The sequence below is a fragment of the Astatotilapia calliptera genome, chromosome 9 (genome assembly GCF_900246225.1).
Source record: "Astatotilapia calliptera chromosome 9, fAstCal1.2, whole genome shotgun sequence".
Lineage (NCBI taxonomy): Eukaryota > Metazoa > Chordata > Actinopteri > Cichliformes > Cichlidae > Astatotilapia > Astatotilapia calliptera.
In genome coordinates, this window is record NC_039310.1 from 16446868 (window position 1) to 16463220 (window position 16353).

Consider the following 16353-nt stretch of genomic DNA (forward strand, 5'->3'; position numbering starts at 1 on the left):
AATGAAGGAGCAGGCACGTATGGCCAACAATGAGATCCATGGGATTATGGTACAGACAAAGACAGTGTTGCGGCAATTACAGTGCAAACACCGCTGTATTGTGTTTATGTGTGTATGTGTGCGTGCATGTGGGTCCACAGAAGTGAGGGCATTGCTCTGTTAGCAGCTGTGTCTCAAGAACCTGATCGCTGTAAGAAGAAGAGGTGTGTGTGTGTGTGTGTGTGTGGCCTGCAGAATGATTAAAATCAGAGAGGAAATAAAGGGAAAGAAACCTGCAGCTTGTGTATTTTTGTTTGTTTAGGGTTTTTTGCACCAATAATGAATAAATATATAAAAAAATGGCAGTGATGTCATACATTTCAGTCTTCATCAGCAAATCTCTCAAAAAGACAGAAATTAACAGTGTGCAAATTTATTTCTCACGAGTGAAAAATACCTAAAATTCTTAGTAAATACGTAGTAAATAAAAAAAACTGACTTTTCTTCTTTTACTGGACGAGGACAATGAGAAAAGAAGACTCATCGTTTAAAGTGTTTGTTTTAGTATTCCCAAACTACATTTACAGTTATATTATTTTAAATAAGTGCGTATTGTATTGTTTTAAAATCAGCTAAAAGTCTACACAGCACAATGAGAAAAACAAAAGACCTGTTTGAATTTAAAAATATCCCTTTGAATGTGCACACAAAACTACTCATTTGTCCTTTTTTTGTGATGATCTCATCTCATTCACTCATTTCCTTAACCGCTTATCCAAAGCCTCAGAATCACAAACTCTAAACTACTAAACTGACCTATTTTTATTACACTATCAGTGCTAAGTGTCTTTTTGTAGATGCATGCACAAAGCAGTGCTTACTGTTTTCTCACACTGTAACACGAAGCACACTTGCAATCTAAGATGTGCATTGATCTTAGCTCACCAAATGCATCTTGGGAACTGTTACCAAAACTTGTCAAACTAAGGCCTTTTGGTCCAGCCTGTCATTTTCATTGAAATACTACCATTTCCTTCATTAATGAAGCTCAGGCTTATTATCAGGAGTGGCCCATTTACAGTATGGCTAGAAGGTAATTAGTGGGATGAGCTGGGCAGAAGGATCCTCTTCAAGGGTTAAGAAGCCACACACTCAAGTACCCCTGGCTTCTGAAGACCAGTGGAGCTGGTGTGCTTCTGGGTGGCTTGATAACAAAAGGAAAGAGCTTCCCTTTTAGAAGCACCCGCGCTAGCACCAACTCAGTTCAGAGGCTTTGGTTTATTTCAGTCACAAAGTCATATTCAAAATATTTATTTTCTTCAGGAATCATGCTTCCTATTCAAAATGAAAACATGCAAGAGAAATAACCAGTTTAGCATTTGTCTTGCTAACTTGCTAGCACGCAGGTAGAGCCCACACATACACACCTTCCTTTCCACTGACAGATAAGACAGAACCTCTGTTTGAGTGGCTGATGGTGATTACCTGTGCCTGAGGGCCTGAAACACTCACACATACTACAGATAGCAGCTTAATCCTCAATTATTCCATTCATATGGAGGTAATTGTCTCCCATGAATATGAAATGTTTGGCAGTCTCTCCTTTAACACTGTGAGAGCTCTGTTGATGCTCCTGGTGGAGAACAAAGCCCTCAAGGTATGTCCCATTTCCATATGGGGGAATTGAGGAAAGCTTGAAACATCCCACTGTTTACAGTAAACTCCTGGTCCCTTCAGAGGATCTGGAAAAGCTGGCACTCATACCAGCAGCTTACTCTTTAACCTTCACCCGCCAGCTGCTCTTCATTTAACTCCCCGAGCTGAGATCATTTCTCCGCATGCACTGCGCAGAGTTATTTTAAATTTTGATATACGATAATCGACTATAACATTTCATTTGAGTTCCTGATGCATTCAGATTTATGATTAGAGATTTCATTTATTATTTACCAGCACTTGCTGTTAATGTAGGCTGTTAATGCAACAGCTTGACCTATGTGTAGCGCAGTCGTGTCTTTATTTTATTTATGCTTATTGAACTGTATGATGCTTTGTTTATATATTCTACATAATGATTTCAAGTATCTGTTTTTAACTCTTACACTGTTACAGCAATCTATAATCACATTAGATTAGTTCTAAGCTCTGAGATGTTTTCCAATGCCGCCCTCAGCAGGAGATGGTTCTCGGCCATCACTGCGTAATTAACTTTGCTAATCAAACCTGTATTCTATCAGTGTTAAAGATCCCTACAGGGAAAGGAGCTGTTGTGCTCTTTTCTTAACAAGGCACATATTTGTTAATGTCCTCCTGATTTATTGGGAAAGGGACATTCAGTGAGCCTTTGTCATGGAGAGACCTCTATACAAGAGCTCTCATTGGGTGAGCAGGACTACCAATCAGGCTTTTGGCGGTCAGAGTTTTTTGGAGGATGGGCTGGGGAAAGCGGGGTGAGGACTTTAGCATAAGCATGGGCTCAATCTGCTAGGACTGCTCTGCACAGTAAGGGGCCCTCCACAGGCTTGTACCAGGGGTCTTTATTTCAGGGTTCTTGCACTTTTTCCCCCCTTTTTAAAAAAACCCCACAGCAACTACATCAACCTTCTGTCCTGACCTGCTTGACTCATTCATATGTATCAGTTGCTCTCTGGGCTGCGAAGTTTCCAGATGCATGCCTGCGTGAATAGGTGAACTAATTTGGGAAGTAGTCCTAAGACACAGACAGGGGATCCTGTCCACAACACAAGAATGTAGACTTAGAAAAGCAGCACAAAGAGAAGAGCTAATTTACAAGGATGCCGTTCTTGCAAGCAGAAGATGGTGAAACAGTACCACAGAGGGTTATAGTTCAAGCACAGAGTTCTCCTAAATCTTGTGCTGCTGTAAAGCCATTAGCTGATGAAGCCATGCAACAGTCAGCAGAAACTGAATTATATCTTTTCAAACAGTGACGCAAAAACAGCAAAAGACCTAAAAAAGATGCATTGTTATTATAAAGATTAAGTAGTATTTCTTATAAAGAAAGTATCACATTTGCTCAGTGGTCCAGGAATTCATAGTAACACCCCTGACTTCCAGTTACAGATGCACACACCTCCGTGTCTACCATTATTAGATTTTTCCCGTATGCCACTCGGTGGACATGATGCTCAAGGCTGCACATACAGGAAAAAGTGTGGATTTGAATAGTGGGGGATGGGCATGTACAGTATATATATATATATATGTGTGTATATATATGCATGCACAAACATGCCAGTGTGTGTGCCGTTCCCTGTAACAGGCAGACACTGTGAGCTAAGAAACAGACAGCGCTTCATTAGTGATTCCTGTAATGTCAATAAAGTTGGGATGGTTAACAGGAAGAGTGTGGGATGGGGCAGGGGGAGACCGACCCAAGGCCATGGGATGTGTTGGACCAGGCTGATGACGGTGGTGAGCCCATCACTCATCAGCTGACAGAGAGAGATCTCACTGTCACAGTAAATATGCAGGAAGCACTCTGAGTATTGTAAAGACTGTGTACAATCGACCAGTGGACAACGAAAAGCTTAAATCCCCCAAATCAAAGGCCTACCGAGTATTTGTTTTTAATGTGATGTTTGAGAGAACACATTTTCCCTTCTTAACATCCAGATGTTGGTAATTACTATACAATATTTTCTGAAACATTTCACACTTTAATTCAACCCTATCAGAGCAAAGTTCTTTTGGTAATTCTCAGCATCCCAGTTTAGCTGTCCATTGCACATATTATAATTATTATAAGAAAATGTGTAAATGTAATATTTCCAGGTTCAGTACGAACAATTAAACACATAATGAAGTCATACTGTATTTATTTAATTAGAAAAATAGTAGAAATATTCTAACTTTGAGGGCACATGAGACAACATACAGTGGGGCAAAAAAGTATTTAGTCAGCCACCGATTGTGCAAGTTCCCCCACCTAAAATGATGACAGAGGTCAGTAATTTGCACCAGAGGTACACTTCAACTGTGAGAGACAGAATGTGAAAAAAAAAAATCCATGAATCCACATGGTAGGATTTGTAAAGAATTTATTCGTAAATCAGGGTGGAAAATAAGTATTTGGTCAATAACAAAAATACAACTCAGTACTTTGTAACATAACCTTTGTTGGCAATAACAGAGGTCAAACGTTTACTATAGGTCTTTACCAGGTTTGCACACACAGTAGCTGGTATTTTGGCCCATTCCTCCATGCAGATCTTCTCGAGAGCAGTGATGTTTTGGGGCTCTCGCCGAGCAACACGGACTTTCAACTCCCGCCACAGATTTTCTATGGGGTTGAGGTCTGGAGACTGGCTAGGCCACTCCAGGACTTTCAAATGCTTCTTACGGAGCCACTCCTTTGTTGCCCGGGCGGTGTGTTGTGGATCATTGTCATATTGGAAGACCCAGCCTCGTTTCATCTTCAAAGTTCTCACTGATGGAAGGAGGTTTTGGCTCAAAATCTCACGATACATGGCCCCATTCATTCTGTCCTTAACACGGATCAGTCGTCCTGTCCCCTTGGCAAAAAAACAGCCCCATAGCATGATGTTTCCACCCCCATGCTTCACAGTAGGTATGGTGTTCTTGGGATGCAACTCAGTATTCTTCTTCCTCCAAACACGACGAGTTGAGTTTATACCAAAAAGTTCTACTTTGGTTTCATCTGACCACATGACATTCTCCCAATCCTCTGCTGTATCATCCATGTGCTCTCTGGCAAACTTCAGACGGGCCTGGACATGCACTGGCTTCAGCAGCGGAACACGTCTGGCACTGCGGGATTTGATTCCCTGCCGTTGTAGTGTGTTACTGATGGTGACCTTTGTTACTTTGGTCCCAGCTCTCTGCAGGTCATTCACCAGGTCCCCCCGTGTGGTTCTGGGATCTTTGCTCACCGTTCTCATGATCATTTTGACCCCACGGGATGAGATCTTGCGTGGAGCCCCAGATCGGGGGAGATTATCAGTGGTCTTGTATGTCTTCCATTTTCTGATGATTGCTCCCACAGTTGATTTTTTCACACCAAGCTGCTTGCCTATTGTAGATTCACTCTTCCCAGTCTGGTGCAGGTCTACAATACTTTTCCTGGTGTCCTTCGAAAGCTCTTTGGTCTTGGCCATGGCGGAGTTTGGAGTCTGACTGTTTGAGGCTGTGGACAGGTGTCTTTTATACAGATGATGAGTTCAAACAGGTGCCATTCATACAGGTAACGAGTGGGGGACAGAAAAGCTTCTTAAAGAAGACGTTACAGGTCTGTGAGAGCCAGAGATTTTCCTTGTTTGAGGTGACCAAATACTTATTTTCCACCCTGATTTACGAATAAATTCTTTACAAATCCTACCATGTGAATTCATGGATTTTTTTTTCACATTTTGTCTCTCACAGTTGAAGTGTACCTCTAGTGCAAATTACTGACCTCTGTCATCATTTTAAGTGGGGGAACTTGCACAATCGGTGGCTGACTAAATACTTTTTTGCCCCACTGTATCTCTTTAAGGACTAAGGATCTCAGAGATTTTGGTCCATGTTGACACGGTAGTGTCACACAATATCACACAGTTGCTGTGGATTTGTTGACTGCACAGCCTTGATGTGACTTTCCCGTTTCATCACATCCCAAAGATGCTCTGTTGGATGTATATCTAGTGCCCGTAGAGGCCATGTTTAAGAAACCAGCCTGAGATCATTTGAACTTTGTGACATGGCATGCTATCCTGCTGGAAGTAGCAAATAGAATATGACTACACTGTGTTCACAAAGGGCTTTATATTGTCAGCAGCAATGCTCCGGTAGACTGTGGTGTTTAAAGAATGATCAGTCGGTACTGAGGGGCCAAAGTGTGTCAAGAAAATATCCAACCCATACCATCTGAATGTTGCATCAGGAATTGAGAGTCATCAAATCAGGGAATGTTTTCCAGTCTTCAGTTGGAATGATTCGTGTGAACTGTGGCCTCAGGTTCCTGTTCTTGGCTGACAGGAGTAACACCTGATGTAGCTACTCTTCTGCTGCTGTAGCCCATCTGCCTCAAGGTTCAACGTGTTGTCTATTCCTGTGCAAACGTTGGTTGTAAAATGTTATTATTTGAATTACTGTAGACATCCAGTCAGCTTAAATATCCTCTGACCTCTGGTATCATCACACTTATTTTCACCTTAGTGGTGGTCGTCCAGAATAATCCCAGTAGATAAGACGGTCAGATACTCAACCTGGTACCTGCCTAACACCAACAATGTCTCTGTTAACAAGCAGTCCAACAGGTGTACCTAATGAAGTGAGTGTACAGTTAGGTTTTTGTTCATCTGTTAGTTTGTTTTTTAGGAAATTCGCTGTTTTCAGGATTGTTATTGTAAAACAACTTCCACCATTCCTATTAATAACTGAATATATGCATTTAATAAAACCAATGAAATATTTTAGAAAATGTAAAACGCATTCAACCCTGCAACAGGATTGCAGCCCCATTATATCAGGAGTTCTGATGAGCCTGGAAATCTTTGCACTATTGACATTATTGACTCTAGCAGCTATCAGTACACCACATGGCATCATTCAGTTTAGACATTCGTGGGACATTTGTGAAAAACTAAGATTGACAAAGTCCATATATAGATACAAATAACAGAAAATCACTGAAAATGAATCAGAAGCATATCTGCTGTTCACGTGATTTAGATGCTACCAGAAAGATCAAACCACTAATTTATGGTGGGGGTGGGAAGTGTTTGTATTGCAAGGTTGTGTAACACATGTGGGTAAATGTTTCAATTTCTCTGGAAATCATTGTGTACTTTTAGAGAACTTTGAAAAATGAATGAATGAATGAAAAAGTGCTGTGCTTATTCAGCATAACCAAAACGTTCTGAAGATATTTCCATAACTTCAGACATAAAAATACTCAAACTGTGAGTAATGGCATTATGTAAATACCGAATCTGAAGAATGAGGCTACTATTTAAAGGGGGACTATGAAGCTTATTTACCACTTATGATTTCTATTCTTGGGCTCTTTTAGAGTAGCTTTGCATGAGTCAAGTTCAAAATAATCCTTATTTATCTTATACTTCAGGTAGAACATTAGGAAAAACATTAACCTCCCAAGACCCGAGCTCTTCCATGGCATACATTTTTAATTTCTCTTTGATATTTGGGCATAGTGGGACCCAGTGAATGTAAAAACAAAGAATTACCAGATTGATTTTTTTTAATCTGATTTTTGTTTATAAGAAAAATGAGAGCCACATATGAGGATATTCGTATAAAATGTTGATAGATCAGTGGCAGTATAATGTCCTCATAAGTGGACATCAGGCCCTTGTAGAGCAAAATGTAGTGTTTTGGTCTAAATAACCCAAAATGTGATGTCCGCATATGTAGACGCCAGGTCCTAGGAGGTTAAAAATTAAATAATGCACTTAATGGGTGAGAAAGCCATTTTCTGTTTTTCAGGATACACAATGAATCTTAAGGGGCACCTGTGCAATTTATTCTTAAATATCCACATCTGATATGGCTGATTTTCAGTTGTTAGTCAGATGTAACCAACATGTAAAGATGTGTCTTAGAAGGTTCTTGAAAGAGCTGGATCTAACCTACCTTACCTCATCATTTCAGGTGTTACTACTAATAATAATCTGAGAGCCTGAGATGAGAAGGGTTAGTTTTTCAGACATGCAGCAGATATGGCTAAGCAATGCTCTGCTTGATTAATGCATATCTTCATATTTAGTATCAGAAAAAAATTCTTAGATAAACTATGCATTTAGTCTACAACCAGGAAAATCAGTGCTGTATGTCTTCCCAGAAGCATCCTCTGGTTGAAGCTGCTAATCTTGAGGTCAAAGCACCATCTACTGGTCATCATTAAAAAGCCAAAAGCGCTGCTTTTAATAGCTACTCTGCATGCATCCATGCACTAGATGGTAGTGTTGTACTTGTCTCATCCAAGGGACCAGCGCTTAGTTTGTGCCCCTACTTCATATTACAAATACAAATAAAAACTAAAGGTTTTGATGTTTATTTGCTGTATATTCCAGTTAATCCTTCTGTTTTTAAAAAAATCCACAGTGCCGGTCTCCCTCTTCAGTGCCAGTTCAGCAGAGAATGATCAGTTTCTTCATAAAACATCCCTTCTGTGTATTGGCCAACAATATTGAAATTTCCAGTAGTTTGATTTCTGACCCCATATGAGTAATAAACTATTCTGCAGTCATTATAATAAGTGGCTGTAAATTCTTACTGGTGGGAATATCTGAAATGCAATGCAGTGATAATAGCTGGCAGCGCTTGTGGGAACCATTTAGACGTGAAGGAAAGCTTTGTAGTGGCTCCACTGTTAAAATGCAGTCTTGTTCAGGCCCTTGTGGTACAAATTTGCTTGTTTATGTGGGAAAATTTCTGTTTGTCCTTTTGCACAAAAAAGGCATGTTTTGTTCTTCTGCTGGCATTTAAGAGAGATTCTTCTAAAGCAGGACTGAACTCCATAAAAACTATCCCTGAGAAAACGTGTTCGTGTTAACCTTTAGAAAAGGCTGCTCCTGTCATCTGTGAAGTCTCCATTCACTCTCCTTGTTCTCACAAAGGTCATGGGCTAACCAAATGTCCCCAGGATAAGGCTAAAATGTTGCTATCCTCTCTGAAAACAGCATTTGGCATTTCTGCCGTACACCATGAATATACAGTATGCGGAGTAGACAGATACTTCTTGAACATCTACAATTCATTCCACATGATTGGAACTAAATGGAGATATTGTGTTGGAGGTCCTGACCTCATAACTTTGCCAGGTGAATGGTGGCTCTACTGAACCCACATAATAACCAAATATTATAGGACATAATTAGATAATCACACTTTTCTACATTGGATAGAAATGTAAAGGCGTTATAGGCAGTGGTCAGCATTGCAGCCTCACAAAAAGAAAGTCCAGAGTTTGAATCCACTGACCTCTCTGTGTGGAGGTCACAGGAAACTTTCAATGTCAGAACATCACAACAACATCAAATGTTAAGCCTGGACATCGTGTCTCTGTAAAAGTTGTGCTCCTCCATGGAGGAGCTGAAAGACATCTGAATTAGAGGAGGAAAGGACTGATGTAGCTTGTAGACCAGGAAATTAATTAATGACCACCAGCATAGCGATCCATCTTTCTGACAGGCCAGCCTCTAGTCTCTAAAAAAGGAAAGCCTTCAGCCCAGATGTTTTACATTTAATATCTACATTTACAAGTGAAAAATGAACAAATGTATTTTACAATCTCATTTTTTATGAGTGGAAGTGGTGTTGCAGTCCTCTTGAGAAATATCAATATATGTCATGAGACATTTACGTTGTCCTCCTCAAAAGGCAAGTTTCATGATTTACATTAATGAATCTCTATTGTGTATTGTTTGTATTTCTTAATAAAAGGTTAAAACATTTTGTCCAAGGATGAGGATGTTATGTTATTTGCGGTGTTTACTGCAGCGCATCCCTGGAGGCCGTTTCATCATTGACAAGGTGGTAGGAGCAGTGGTCTCAAAGAAATGAAATGACTACGCTTGATGTTGCTTTAAATTTATGGCTTCAGAGAGTGTGGCAAGCTCAGAGGCCATTGTCAATCCCAGTCAATCACTGCTATGTCAGCAAGGGTCCCAGCTGTCCACATGACGTAGTGCACTAAACCAGTGACCATATGGACTGACAAGCATGCTGGTACATGGAGTCACAGTGTCAGTGCAATTTAAGTTAAGAGAAAGAAAATTAAATTTCGGAGAATTTACTTGAGTAGCAGATGTAGTTTATGCCTGAAAGTACCTTCGTTACTGAAGTCAATTATTTCTACGATAAAGCAAAAAAATGGACGTAGGTTGGGCTTACGGAAAGAAACTACAAATCCCAGTATGGCTGGTGTGGGAAAAACAATTCACCCCCACAATCTGGGGCGTTCAAATTGCTGTAGCCGCGTTGGATTTTTACCGTCACAGTTGGAAAACTGTGAAAAAGATAATCAGCCTTACGATTAATGTTCGTGGTGAAAAACCGCAGGACGCAGGCCGAGAACTGCAATATCCCAGAACTCAAAAACAAAGCACTAATTTCACTTATGGCCTTTAAAAACATGTAAATCTTCAATTAAGTTTACACTTCGAACAAGAAAATGCTTATAGTCATATCAAACATGCAGTTCTAGCGCGTTTTCCATTTTACGAGTTTTTGTTATGAAAAATTAAAAACATTTAATAGTTTTTTCCTGCACTGTTTCAGGCTCTAAACTCTGCGTTATATGATTTCCGACCGTATTTGAAAGCATCCCCAGCGGTAGCAGCCCCTCCGCATCACACACAGATTCATTCACTGTGTGGCTGCTCCGTGTAGAACAACAGGCTACCTCCCTCAGTCCTGTGTGAGTATTCCAGCCTCTGAGCCCTTCGTTAAAGTTAGAATAAATATTAAATTGTCGTTTAGCCTCGAGGTCAGATTTCTTTTAAGCTTCAGCACAGTAATATTTCTCTTGCGGTTGAATCGGGGGTTTTATTTCTTTTCAAAGTCATGACTGAGACGTTTGTGGACAGCATGGTCTTTTGTTCTCTAGCTATATTTCTCGTTTTGACAAAGGAGAGCTGGGTTTTTATTTTGCCTAACCGCCTCGGCAGCTCGACACCAGTGTTTGCTAGTGTGGGTTATTTTTTTTTAATTTTTGTTATGAAATATTCTCCAGTCCTGTGTAGCAGTTAAGCTTTACAAGGCGACTGGTATAATCCTGTGTAGACATAAAACTGACATAAGAGGAAAGGGCTGTATTTTGTATTTAGGCCTGTATGAATGTATCCACTTTGGAAGTAGCTATACTTAATTATGTTTTTCTTAACCCCCCTTTTTTGTATTGTTTTTTTTCTAGGATGCTGCACAGCAAGGGAACAAAGGAAACAACAGAAGCTTTGAACCAATTTTGCCATCTAACAAAGAGCCATAAAATCAAAATCAACATGGGATCCTAGATAAGAAAATCATTGTGACAGCATCTTTTTGTTGTTGATTACATTCTAGGAAATGTGTTGTCAACAGATAACTCTGTTGATGACTTCAGGTTTTTAGTTCAAGAAGGTGATGTTTTTCCGTGTGCAGTCGAGCTACCGCTATCAGGATTGTTTTGTGTCTTGTAAGCATATTAGGAGTCTGATGTTTTGCTTTGAGGGAGGCTGCTTGTGACAGAGCGGTGCTGCTGTGAGTGGGGATGTGGAATAAAACATGCACATAACTAGAGGAGTTCAGTCTGCCTCAGTATCACTGACAGGGCAGTCCTTTCTCCAGCACACAGCCCTGCAGCAGCTCTACACTTTCCTCATGTGGCACTAGTTACTGACTGGCAGACTTGTCAGCGCAGCCAGGGGCCGACTGAAGCTGAAACTCCAGCTGCGCCATGGCTTCATTGGACAATGATGAAACTGGGAGTGATATGTCTGAGTCTCTGGAGATCTGTGAGCTCCAGGACCAATACATGGAGCCAGAGAACTGCTTCAAGTCCAAAAGTCTACCAATCCTGAATGAACCTTGTCAACAGGGTGGCAAGGCTGCCGAGCCTCGGCTGGTCGGCACAGCCCACACTTGTGTGGCCCTAGAGGACAGTTGTGGGCTTCATCGTAAAACCCCAGACTCCAGCCAGGAAGAATCCCCCTCCTCCAGAACAGACTTCTCCCCCTCTATGTCCAGCATGGTGGGGCTCAGCAGCTCCCTGCCTGTGGAGGGCCACAGGGCCACAGGCTCCGGTGGCAGAAAATTTGGATTCTCCATCACCCGCCTTATCCGCATCCCAGCTAGAAGGTATGTGCAGGTCATCCTGAGCGACTCGCGCTGCTTCTTGTTCTGCATGTGCTACTTGACCTTCATCCAGTCCCTGATGGTCTCGGGCTACCTGAGCAGCGTCATCACCACCATTGAGAAGCGCTACAGCCTGCGCAGCTCCGAGTCCGGCCTGCTGGTCAGCTGCTTCGACATCGGCAGCTTGCTGGTGGTCGTCTTCATCTCGTACTTCGGCGGTAGAGGTCAGAGGCCACGCTGGCTGGCTGTGGGGGGTGTTGTTATCGCTGTAGGCGCAGCGCTGTTTTCCCTTCCCCACTTCATCTCACCACCTTACCAGATCCAAGAGATGAACTCCTCAGCGGGCCACGAAGGCCTTTGTCAGAGCAGCAACAACAGCGGCCGTGAACTGCTGGACGTGGCATCGTGCCCTCGCGACCAGGAGGGCAATGAGCACAACCTGTATGTGGCACTGTTCATCTGTGCCCAGATACTCGTGGGCATGGGGTCAACGCCAATCTACACCCTGGGACCCACCTACCTGGACGACAATGTGAAGAAAGAAAATGCATCTCTGTATTTGGGTAAGTAGCAGCAGAACAGGAGGCACTGCATTCAGAAGAGGATAAATCTGTTCCGTCCTCTAATCCACTTCTGTTTTCCTTGCTTATGACTGACATTTGCAAAAAGTCAAGGAATTATGTTTCAACACTAAAGCACTTAGTTGGTTTTGCTCAGCCCAGACTGGCTGAATTTATATAAATAAATCTGTAAAGCTTACAGACCGCTTTCTACGACTTGAGCAACTTCACAGTTAAACCGAGCAGCTCTGGTGTGTGGCTGGAAGAATGCCGAGACGCTGGGTTACACAGTCAGTGGTTTGTAACACAATTAGCATCGCTTACCCGAGCCTATTTCATTCCATTTCTTAATGGATTGGATGTTGGGAACGTCCGAGGCGGAAAGGTTATGAATTTCTAATTCGAGAGATTTAAAAGACTGCTTTTTAATTTGTTGGGTCATGTGATTTTTACAATGCATGCGTTTATACCTCAAGATTTTATCCCCCACTCTCATGCTCTGTTCTTCTGATTTAAACCTCTACGCCATGTGACCTCTGCACCACGCTGAGGTAAATACAGAGACTGCAAAGTCAACCTTGGGCCAGAGGCACACAAGAGATGAATCTGTACCAAGAAGCAGAACTAGGTTGCTTATGATTAATAGACCACAACTGGCTCTGTGTGTGCGTGTTTTCTCCAAGTTTTGTGTGTGCATGAAGAAGCCAGAAAAGACAAGGTTGTGTTCGAGGTGTTAGCAGACTGTTTTCTCTGTTCTTATGTGTACTTCTTCACAGGTTTCCTTTTATTTATCTGTGTCGGGGCTTTACCCGTCTCTTAATGTGTTTGCTCAGATTAATTGGATTTATGTAGATGTATCGCATACTTTAAATAGCTCATGGAGTAGCTTATGACTGTAGTAATCCTATATGTGCACTGTAGCTGGGTTACCGCGACATGGGGCACCCTTCAGTCTTGGAGACGGCCACTAAGGCTACGTTCACACTGCAGGTCTTAATGCTCAAATCCGATTTTTTGATCAAATCCGATTTTTTTTTTTTTTTTTTTTGTCTGCTCGTTCGCACTACAAATAAAATGTGACAGCAAACGCGCTCTAGTGTGAACCCTCAAAGCGGCCCGCATGCGCAAAAGAAGACGTCACACACAACGCGCTCTGTTTAGTCCCAGACCAACCAGTATTGTTTGACTGATGGCCCTTAATATAAAGACTTGTTTCGGACTTTACGTTTCCCAATTTTGCTTTAAGTTATAAAGTTATTTTGTTATTTACATATGGCCTAATAATTATCTTTATTGCTGTTTTAGAGAGGAGCGGTGCTTCAAAGGATAGTTGCAGATTTCTGTCAGAATCTGCAGATTATACAGTACAAATAAAATGTTCACGTTTCTCCAACGTTGTCTTCCCAGCTGTTTCACTAACATCTACACGGGATGGCCGGGAAGTGTTCGCGATGTCTTATCAGGCGCTTCTCTGGCGCTGATAATTGGCGTCTGTCTTGTGTCAGTGACATAGAAGACGGATTTAATGCGACATGACCGTTCAAACAGCAGTCGCTTTCTAAAACATCAGATATGTATCGGATTCAGTACCACATATGAAAGTGACTCCGATCGGATTTGAAAATATCGGATTTGTGCCGTTCACACTGTCATACCATGATCGGATATGGGTCGCATAGGGTCAAAAAAGTCGTTTCATTTTTGATTTTTTACACTAAAACCATCAGATAAAAGATAAAAACAAGCATTCAGAGATACAGAGAATATATGGTTGTTTTGTATAACTGTTCAAAACTCTTGAACCACTGACTGTTTTACTTGATTTGTCCACTTTTTGTCATCGAAATCGTTGATTAGATGTTCACCGGTGTGCATGAGCATCTGTTTCAGTGACAGCTGACTACTAGTACTTTTGAAATTAGTGCCTATTTTACCACTGAAATGAATTCACATCATTAGCCACGCTGCTGATGCTGGCCCAGTTATTTCAGCATTGCGCAGCCTACAGAGCATCGGTCTGCTCTGCTGCCTGCACTGTTGCCCTCGAGACCCAGTATTGATCAGATCCCTTCATCACAGCGACTCATTGCAGCATAGCTATCGAACCATCCACAAAAACAAGGCCCAAACGGTCTCAGACACCAACTTGCTTCGCCTTCATCCTGCTAAGGTATTTCCGCAGCAGATGCATTAGGGCTCAATATGCTCCCTGAGTCGTCCTGCTCAAGACGTCCCTTTGTGCAGATTTCCATCAAAAGCAGCGCTTGCTCTGATGACCTTGATGGCTATTTTGAGAGAGCTCACAAAGGGATAATCTGTTCACTCCAGTAAAGCATTGTTTGGAAAACCAGACATGTTCTGACATGTCAGAGGGAGCAGATAATCGGGGGAAAAATGTACGTTATTTGTATTGTAGATCCCCAGAGAACCATGGTAACGCAGTTTCAGTAGTATCTACTTTGAGAACTCTTATCTTTCAGAGTCTAGACAGCGATGGCTTATCATGCTTTCTTGTGAGTTTGAGTGTAAACATAACCTGAACAGAGGAAGGAGAAGAGACCTTACAGCAGGACTGCAGGTTTTCACCCAGAAAATCATTTTGTAAAAATATAGGCTAACCCACATCTAGAAGAAGCCTCCCCTTTTCTCCTCCCTTCAAACCCATTAATGTAAACCCTATCTCAATTTGCTCTGCCTCAGAGGGGAGGAGTTGCTCTTTTGTAGGACAACATGCTTTACGTTGAAGGGTACTTCTGGTGTCCTTGGAGAGAGAAAAGGCATGCACATGTGTAAGAGAGATGTATATTTGATGCGTGTCTTTGTGTCTGCATGAGTACACAGAGCCCATCACTCCATTTCTCAACTCCGGCCCACATCTCTGGGGTAATATAATAGGGACGGTGTCTGAACTTTACCTTTTTTGCTCTACTTTCAGAGCAAATGGTGACATCAGTGTAGCATTTATGGTGTGTTTTGCCGCTCTCGTCTGTTTTCTAAAGACATGACTTGGACGGACACAGGGGCTACTACCTTTCCTCTTGTCTTTCCTCTTCTTTCACTCAGACAGATTTACAGCATATCGTTCTTGGTGTTACTATGGTGAACGTTTGTCTGGGAAGTCACTTCATTTGTGTGATGGTGGCTCGTTGCAGTGGGTACTGTTGTGTGGCAGAATAATCATTTGCAATAGATGAATGAAAGAAAGATGTATTTGAAACACTTTTGTTCTTGTTATTTCTGTTCAGTTTACTCAGCTATTGTTGTGACTTGTTCTCTATAAGTAAAACTACCTCAAAGCACCTTATAGTTAAAAGTAAAGACCCTACAAACCCTTAACAATCAGATGATCCCTATGAGCAAGCACTGGGCGAAAGTGGGAAGGAAAAACTCCCTTATAACAAGAAGGGAAGGGAGGAAGGACCAATTGTGGTTAAAGGGGAAGGAGACAGGAGAAAATTGTTGTTTTTGTTTGTTTGTTTTTTTAAATGAATGTCTCCAAAGAGATCCATAGAACTAATCAGTAATCGTGTTTGTCTTTGAATATTTCCTCCACTCCAGCCTTTGGGCTGTGGCTTAACCTGTGCTTATTAGATGGGGTCTTTTTCCCCTCTCCACTGATGACCGCAGTGATTTACATGCTAATGATGCAGAGAAGGTGTAATTGACATGGAATAACTTGAGATGCTGGGTTTGATTTTACTGCCTTCTGCATTCCACAGTAACTTTCAAATGGCGTGCTTGAGCTAAATTTATAATAAAATAAACAGAAAACACTGATATTAAAACCTTTTGTTTATGCTCTGTTGTTCTTTAATAACCTTTCAGTGTCTAGACGTTGCTGTCTCTGGCGCTTGTAGCTAGCTACCTGCTTTACATACAGGATAAGGTTAATTGATTCCTCCTAGCTGTCATCCTCACGGCCTCTGCATTAAGTACTGTAGTTTGCAGTGCAGAGGTCTCTCTGAAACTTCCATCCCAGTTTCCATTATTGGTGTTT

The 16353-nt window shown here is 41.7% G+C and overlaps 1 protein-coding gene across 2 annotated transcripts in view; it reads left to right on the forward strand.

Annotated features, from left to right (window-relative positions):
* The first annotated feature begins 10268 nt into the window (after positions 1–10268).
* slco5a1 (solute carrier organic anion transporter family member 5A1) overlaps positions 10269–16353 on the forward strand; it is a 35872-nt gene continuing 29787 nt past the window's right edge. Inside the window, exons 1-2 of one of the 2 annotated variants that reach the window (XM_026179497.1) lie at positions 10269–10381; positions 10877–12359. In XM_026179497.1, the coding sequence (XP_026035282.1) occupies positions 11399–12359 (961 nt within the window). In that variant the 5' untranslated portion in view covers positions 10269–10381; positions 10877–11398. Of the gene's footprint in view, positions 10382–10876; positions 12360–16353 lie in introns of those variants that run through there. The other variant, XM_026179498.1, reaches the window with a different exon arrangement.